At 39.4% G+C, this 8950-nt stretch overlaps 1 protein-coding gene across 3 annotated transcripts in view; it reads right to left on the bottom strand.

Annotated features, from left to right (window-relative positions):
• Positions 1-2367: 2367 nt before the first annotated feature.
• POC1B (POC1 centriolar protein B) overlaps positions 2368-8950 on the bottom strand; it is a 108946-nt gene continuing 102363 nt past the window's right edge. For all 3 annotated transcript variants that reach the window (XM_040234440.1, XM_040234441.1, XM_040234442.1), the window contains 2 exons: positions 7259-7477; positions 2368-3536 (listed from right to left, as the gene is read on the bottom strand). In XM_040234440.1, the coding sequence (XP_040090374.1) occupies positions 3432-3536; positions 7259-7477 (324 nt within the window). In that variant the 3' untranslated portion in view covers positions 2368-3431. The remainder of the gene's footprint in view (positions 3537-7258; positions 7478-8950) is intronic.

The following is an 8950-nucleotide window of genomic DNA, read 5'->3' as shown; positions in this document are numbered from 1 at the left end:
AGCACAGAGCACACAAGTTTATACTGTAAGTTTATATTGTTTATAAACTTACTTTATATCTAAGTACATTGTAATGCCGGATTCATAACTGTTACAGTGAAGCTGTCTGTGTGGACTGAATAGCCTATATCACAGTCTCCAGCCGATCTAGGAGTGAAACTTCCTAGTGCCATGGGACAAAATTGATCACTAAATGCCTTCCAAATGGTTGAATTTATGATTGAGACATAGAATACTGGAGACATAGAATGTTGCCAGCATTTCAGTAAACAGATAATGTTGTGGTCACCGCACCCACCCTCGATTGGGCACCCTGAATTCAGAATGGAGAAAAAACAGGATACTGGTACTAGGTAGTTAAGATGCATATCAAAGGAAGAATTTCAATGAGCCCAGACTTTTGCATCTTCTTATACATAGAAAAGTGCTAAAATTCATTAGCTTGAGCTATCTGGTTTTCTTCAACAGTAATCTTTTAATGTTCTGACTACCTAGTTTGTATTTGTTATGTTGTTTTATTTGCAAAACTTCTATTTATCCTGGCTCCTGTCTTACCTCTTTAGAAAAAGTCCCTTAGAGTTATCTGAGAGGCTGTATATCGGACTTAAGTCTTTCGTAAGTGCACTGAATAAAATCTTCTCAACTTTTAGGTTGAGCATTTTTTTTGATACCTATCTGTTGAGCTCCTCCTGTGAACTGTGCTAGTTTGAGAATCTAAAGGTGATGACCGTGCTTACTCTTTGAAGAGGTCCGTTCACAGTGGAAGAGGCAGAACTGGGACGGTGTTGCAATCTTGTTGTACCAGGGCTAGGCAGGGAGTGAACGGAGGGTTACTATTTCACATAGGCTGATTAGGAAGGGCTCCTCTGAAAAGGCAACAAATGAGCTGGGCTGGAGTGTTCTCAGGGACGCCTGGGGACAGGGCTCCAGGCAGAGGAAATGGCAAGGCCAGTGCTCTCAGGGGGTAGCCGTTTTGCTTCTACAAAGGGAAGAAAAGAAGCTATTGTGGCCAGGGGCAGTAAGTGTGGCCCCCAAGGGGAAGAGGAGGTCTAAATGAAGGGGTGGGGAGCATATCACCACCATCAAACCTTGGGCTTCTACTCCAAGTCGGGAGGCCCTGAAGGGTTTGGAGCCGAAAGAGCCACATGTTTGAACTCCGTCTTTTCAAGAACCACTCTGGCCGCTGTCCACAGGTGACGGTGGAGACAGTTAAGAGGTACCGCAGTCATTCCGGGAAGAGACGATGGTGGCTTGTTTCGGTGGCTGACGGAGGGGTGAGAAATGATCCAGTCTCTCATATTTTCTCATAAGATTTGCTGAAGGCATGGGAGTGGAGTGCAGGATCAAGGATTCAAGGATAACTCCAACCGGAGTGCCTTGAAGGAGAGCTGGAGGTCCGGAGACTAGGGGAGAGAGGAGCTGGCTGGTGGTTGAGGGTACAGTAGGGACTGGCTTTGGGCACTTTCAGAGACGGCCTGCCAGGTCTTCCAAGTGGAGATGTTGCTCACGCAGCGAATAGGCAGCTAGGACAAATGTGAGGTTGGAGTCTGAAGGAAAGAATCCTCAAAAGCATAAACAAAGGTGTGGGAGAGGGAAGGAGGGTTATAAAATATCCCTCCTGAAAAAGTTTTAAGGCTTTCAAACTTCTGTCATCACTGTTTTTATATCACTTATAATAAAGGTCTATGGCCATAAAAGTATGTGGCAACACCATGTTGCAGGAAGTGGCTATAGCTGGTCAATAGTTTCTAAACTGTCGGCCTGAGGCCAATAGCACCAAATCTCCTGTGAGCTTGTCAGATGCAAATTAGTGGCCCTGCCAGACCGGACCTAGTGAATCATAAGCCCGGGGAAAAGCACCGGAACTGTTTTGACAAGTTCTCCAAGAGGTTGTTATGAAGGTTAAAGTTAACTGAGCTAGATAAGAAATTTTAGTATTACTTCTAGATTTCAATCATTTAAAAAGAAACAACTTTTTTTTTAAAGGTAAAATATCTTTATTGTTTGAAGAATAAAAAAGTAAATAAAAGTTGGTATGACATTTCATTTCTTAGTCTTCTCAACAAGGTTATAAAAAATACAATGCCACTTAGTCTTATAAACTCTTGAAATGGTCTAGAAGTTCCTACTTAGTATTGTATAAAAAGGCACTTAACACACACTGGATGATAAAACAAAAACACCTCATAAATACAATTGAAATCACTTTGAGATATTTCTCAATATAGACCCATACGTAAATAGGACTTTTTTCTTTTCCGAAACATAGTATCTTCCCCAGGGTATGCCTGCAGGCATCATGAATGTGGACTGTCTTCTCCCACCTTCTGTTTTTGATATAGGTTAACAGAAATGCAAGCTAAATTCTTTTTTTTTCCAATTTAATCTCTTATTTTGTTGAAGATAAAACTCTTAAATTATAACCAAGATCTTTTAGAATGTTTTACTCATTTTCATTTTGTTTCAAATCACAATTAAAAGAAAGAGGTAGACAACGATGCAAATAAATGATCTTTTAAAGTCCTTATATCCAGGTCGCAAAATCACCCTAAACATTCCTCAAGCATGTGAACACACATGGCTGTATATTTTTAAGTATTGCTGTTGCATGGTTCTGGGTTTTGAGGATTCTGCACTAATTTAATCTTCATAAACTGATATCACAGATTTGGATATAACCAAAAACATTCAGTGCCTTCATCTACGGAAGAAGATATGTGCACTTCACATATTCCTAACTCTTCATTTTCTTTCAGGTTGGTCAAAGAATAAGCAATGTATGCCGTAAATTAAATCAAAATCCCTGCCATATGTCCTGTACGTGCTGTTGCTAATTAAAATAAGTGTATTCTTGCTGTGGAAATTCTGTGGTTTGAGAGTTTGTGAGATCATCTTTTCATCAAATGGCATAGGTAAGAAAGAGTAAATTTTTTAAACTGAGAAATACAAGTCAGATCATTAATTCATTCTCTGCACATAAAATGCTATTTTAGAGGTAAGTGAATTATTTCACCCTAAGGGTACTGTTCACTAAAGAAGTACACTAATTGTTGAAGGAACTGCCTGAACATGGTCAATTTGAAATAACAATGAAATCCAAAGATTTGGTTATTTTCCTGGCAGGATTTGAACTATTAATGAAAACTAACATTTAAAAAATAATATGGGGGGGAAATATAGAGCCACTTGAATGCTTATCACTTTATTAGTGGAACCATAAATAGTAATGATTTGAATTAGTCCTAGACATTGATTGGTATGTTTAAACTGGTCCTTAATTATGCCTTTTCTGCCTTTTGTTCTGTTGCTCACCCTTTTAAGAAATGCCATGCCAATTCGCACATGGTTGCGTTGCATGAAGCAGCTGGTACTGCCTTCCTGAGTACATGTACATGTGTTCATTTCTCATGCCTCTGCTCATACTTTTCTGTTCAAATTTTCTGTTGGATTGCATTGAAAAGCTTTTGCTGATTTTCAAGGCAGTCTTTCAGCTTATCCTCTGTCAAAGTCAGTCGCTGCTCCAAGATTGAAACAGTCTGCAAACAAAGGAGGACAAAGTCATCAGGGCCTGGTGACCTGGTGGTGAGAATGATGGTGATAATCTCTGCACTGATCTTTTTCAGAACTGTAATGCCTACCCTCTTGCCAGGAGGTTGGCTCAGAAATGAGCTCCGGAACTTGCTCTGTTTCTGCACCCCACCACAGGGCAAAGCACTGCCAAGCCGTTTGAGGAAAAGGAAAAAGGAAGCATTTAAGGAAAAAGGAATAAATGACAGTCTCTATGGACAATTCTAAAGTCTGATCTTCTAAAGCATCGATGCCAGAGGAGAGACCATAGGAGGCATGTTAAATAGTGTCCCAGGTAATGTGGAATGCAGGAGGTGGACGGAATGCCACACGCCCACGACTCCTTAAATGGCATCCCTGGTCATCCTGCCACAATCAGTCCATATGGGCCATATCTATAGTACCCTAGACAGCTGGATACCTAGCTTACCTTGAAAGTATAATGACTGCCACTCATTTCTGCACCCAGAAGATGACAACAGCACCTCACAGAGTTGGTAGGAAGACTGAATGAAATCAGGCATGTAAAATGCTTAAGCTAGTGCCTGGCACAACAGGACTTTATGAATCTTAGCTATTCTAACTCCTTCGGCTAGTAAGTGGGTATATGACTATACACACACACACACGACTACTTTTAAATTGTGACTATCGATTATTTCACTTCAGTTCTTTTTTTTTTTTTTTTAACTTCACTATAAACTGGATTCAGGAAATTGCACATTAATAAGTATCAATGAATTCTCATGAGAAAAACACCCTTGTGACCAGCACCAGGTCAAGAACTAGTCCCTTGCATGCACCTTCCCCCATAACAGCCACTATCCTGACCACTATAATAATATTCTGCATGTTTTTATGGTTTTATCTTTCAAGTATGCATCCCTAGAAACTACAACTTTATCTTATCCATTTAATCTGCAGATTCCCCACTTCCTTGCTTTATTTTCTTTATAATTTGTCTATTTACAGGCTCAGGCCATCTGACCTGTAGATTCCCTACTAGACTGGATTTTAGGGACTGTGTGCTCCAGATACAGTTAAATCTGTTCTTTTACTCTCTGTATTTTATATAAATTGGAAATGGGATCCAAAGGCTTGATAAGAATCAGGCTAGATCTGTTGGTAAGTCTATTCTTTCTTTAGAGGGCAATGACATTCTATTTCCATTTATTAGTTGGGATGGTTTACAAAATACAATTCTCATATATTATTTGGTTCCGTTCATACAGGAAAAGCAGCATAAATGCATGGTTACTTTAGTGAATAAGTTTCAAGATAATGAATTGATTCCCTATCAGTTTGTGACAGTAATCAGTTGTTCTTTTTTTTTTTCTATTATTTAATAGTTTTTTCCCTCTCATATTCCATACTATAGATCATGACTTGTTATGATTGGCCTGTTTCCCAGGCCAATCAAAAGTAAAGCTGGCATGAGGTTGAGAGAAAAACTGCCTTTTAAAGGCAAGAGATGTCTGATAAACACAAAGTCACCTCCAGCACAATACTGCAATACTGTTAATGATCGAAATTAACAGCAATGCTCATAATACTTTCTAATATTTCTTGGGTGCCTACTATGCTGCAAGCTTTTTGCCTGATATTTACATACATTATCACAATGCAAAAAGCAAAACCTTTTGATATGTATATTATCAACATCTATAACACTGGTTAACTCCAGTTACCTACTGTCTGAAAAATTATAATGAGAAAGTGATATTGTTGGGTTGGCCCAAATGCTCGTTTGAGTTTTTCTGTAACATCTTATAACTTACAGAAAAGCCTGAATGTTTTGGCCAACCCAAAACAATCTGTACTGAATTATAAACATTGCCACAGGGTTAGGAGATATTCAGTCATCTGTAATTGAAGTGAATCAGAATATGTTTATTTCACTTGATTCGCCCACAGATTCACACTGTTCCCATTTTGCAAGTGTGCTGTGCCTGCTTTTCACTTCTTTTGTATTTGAAGGGTAGTCAGTCCTTCAAAGTTAAAAAAGTAGAGACTTTCAATAAAGTTTAAAGTGATCCATTTAACCTTGAATCAGGGAAAAGGGTGCAACGGGTCACGAAGCTGATAGAGCAGAGGATGGAAAGACCCTCAAGGGGACCTGCCAGTCAGTGTGACAGCACATGTGAGGAGCCAGGGCCCTGGCAAACAGGCCCATCAAAACTAAGGCTGGCAGGAGGTCGAGAGAAGAACTGCCTTTTAAAGGCGAGAGACGTCTGATAAACACAAAGTCACCTCCAGCACAATACTGCAAAGCAAAAATTGGTGATTTCCCTGTGATTTTTCACTGAACAAATCTTATGACTCCAAGGTCTCACAAGACTTGTTCCCATAACCTGTCATGACCCATATCCATGTCCCTTAACTACAAGGTTCGGAGATGTTATCTAAAGGGTGAAATTTTTAATTACTGGCTCTAAACCCAGAAGGGAACGTTAAAAGGCCCATGCCAAGGCCTTGAATTCTCTGGAGATGAGAATTGGACATCTGGACGATTCTTAATTGCCTGGGCGATTATAATGTACAGCCAGGGTTAATTGTACATTAACTTCTATGCAAGATAACTTCTATGCAAGAGCTATTTCAGCTCGAAATATTTATTCTGGGAAAGTAATCAACATCTCTAGTTCATGTCATAGCTTCTTTTTGTATAACTTGGGACAGCATCTGCTCTGACAAATATTAGTGTCCTCATCCTATTTATCAAAGAATGATAAGACTTATTCAAAAGAAACACCAAGGAGAGCTGGAAGGACAACCTTTGATGTATCCATCTTAATACACTGCTTCCATTAAATGACATCTAAATTTCCTGACCAAGAGTTGGAAGACCTTTGTATGTTAAGATTCATGGTATTCTTTCTTGGCAAAGGTAAACTGGCATTCAGTAAAGCAATTATCCTTCAATTTAAAAAAAATTTTTTTAAATTGCTTAAATGTAATTAAAAGGGATTAAGCCATTACTTCTTTTCTTTTCACTGTAAAATTATTCATTACAAGCATGACTATATAATGAAATTTAATAAAAGAATGTATACAGTCTGGTAAAAAAAAAAAGAATGCTGAAAGTCATCCTGTGCAGTAAAAAATAAATTACAATTTAGCATCAATGAAAAAAAAAAAAAAAAGACTGGGTAATATTCTAAAAGGGGAATGTGAAAACCTCATCTCCAGAACAGAGTGTCCCGTAAGAAGCTTTGAAATGAGGGAAGTTATACATTGGACAGAGGGAATTATGTGAAAACTAAAAGCATTGCCAATATTTCATTCTAAGTGAAATGATTAATCCCAATACATTTTTTCTTTTGGCCTTAAATATTTCTTTGATAATATCCAAGATCTGAATATACTGCATCAGAAAATTCTTAGGGCAAAACATTGCTGTCCAGAATCAAATTTCTAGCATGAAGTACCACAACAGTTCTTCACTGTCTCCTCCCCTCCCTTCTGGTCCTCAGATGCCAGATACAGGGCGGTGTGTATATGCACACACGTTTACATACGCATGGGCTCAGACCTTGTCTCCACAAGACTCAGCAGAGCATGTGCTACTCTGTTAACTACCACCTTTGAGCTTGCTAAGAAAGAAACTCCCCCGCTGCTCTGCTAGTTCTGCAGCCTGCTGTAACCAGGATATTGTACATCCTACCTCTAAGTGTGAAACGTGCCAACCCACCTGTGTCAAAACATTGAGCTGTTCCATAATATGCTCTAACGCGTCGGTCACAGCAAGCGGTATGCTTCTTTGACTCTCAGAAGGGAGGTCGCTTCTGTCTTCTGTTTTCTTTTTCAAGACTGTAGGTGAACATTCTGATGCCATTAAAGAAGGATTCAAGAAATATCCGCAGATCTCTTCACCCTTGTCTGGTAGAGTTCTAACAGTTGTTTCTGTTGTCTTTGATACCATAGAAAAGATGGGAAGAGTTATATTTTCCAAACTTTAAAAATTACATATAATATATATATACAGTTTCAACATTCCTCTTTTAAATGCCCAAATTGCATTTAATTTTCATCTTCAACTACTGCAAATTACAAGAGGAAAAAAGGCTAAAAAAGAGAATGGAGGGAATTCACAATTTTCCTTGATTTTTTTCAGTGAAATATAGTTTGTATGTTGTATGTATCTGTCTGAAGGATGAGGTGTTATACATTTAAACAGGTTGTTAAATGCTAATTCTTGATTTTAAAAGTTATGTCAATTAAGATGACTATTATTTGACTTCTGAGGGGAGGAGACAAGATGGCAGCCTAGAAGGACTTGGGCTTGAGTCCTCTCATGAAACACCAAAATTACAACCAACTGCTAAAGAACCATTGAGAAAAAAGACTGAAACCCATCAGAAAAGATATTCTACACTCAAAGATGAAAAGGAAGACACAGCAAGATGGTAGGAGGGGTGCTTTCCCAAAATAATAAAGTCCCATAACCACTGGGTGGGCAATAATTAAATAATTAAACCACAGAGGTATTCCCACAGGAGGGATAGTTCTGAGCCTCATGAACCGAGGGTCTGGCATCAGGAGGAGGAGGAGCCTCTGACTTTGAAGAGCTTAAGTACAGGAGCTCCACAGGACTGGGTGAAACAGAGACTCCACTCTTGGAGGGCACCCATAAGATTTCAAATGCACTGCGAGCCAGGGTAAGGTAGTGACTCCACAGGAGCCTGGGCCAGGCCTGCCTAAGGGTCTTGGAGGGTCTCCTGGGGAGGTGGGGCTGTGGCTGACTGTAGGGTCAAGGACACTAATGGCAGAGATACTGGGGAATATTCACTGACATGAGCTCTCCTTGAGGTTGCCATTTTCACACTGAGAACACAGCCAACAGGCTCCAGTGTTGGAACACCTCATGACAAACAACAACAAGGTGGGAACGCCTTGGGAACACCTCCCAATGGAGGGAGCCCCACCCATCAGCAGACACACTGCCTAAAGTTGTCTTGAATGTACAGCCACCTCTAAACACACACCATGACACAACCCTCCCACTGTGAAACCTGCACAAAGCTCTTAGACCAGACACACCCAGCAGGAGGCAGACACCAAAAGCAAGAGGAACTACAATCTTTCAGTCTGTGAAACAGAAACTGCAATCATAGACAGTTAGACAAAGTAAGATGACGGAGAAATATGTTCCAGACGAAGGAACAAAATAAAACACCAGAAGAACAATTAATGCAAAGTGGAGATAGGCAAACTACCTAAAAAAGAACTCAGAATAATAAGAGTAAAGATGATCCATGATATCAGAAAAAGAATGGGGGCACAGACCAAGAAGATACAAGAAAATATAAAGAGCAAGAAAATATAAACAACAAACAGTTGAACTATACAGTAACTGAAATGAAAAATACACTACATGGAATCA

The sequence above is a fragment of the Oryx dammah genome, unplaced genomic scaffold (genome assembly GCF_014754425.2).
Source record: "Oryx dammah isolate SB20612 unplaced genomic scaffold, SCBI_Odam_1.1 HiC_scaffold_29, whole genome shotgun sequence".
NCBI lineage: Eukaryota > Metazoa > Chordata > Mammalia > Artiodactyla > Bovidae > Oryx > Oryx dammah.
The sequence above is the reverse complement of the archived record's forward strand: the minus strand, read 5'-3'. Positions and strand labels throughout refer to the sequence as shown.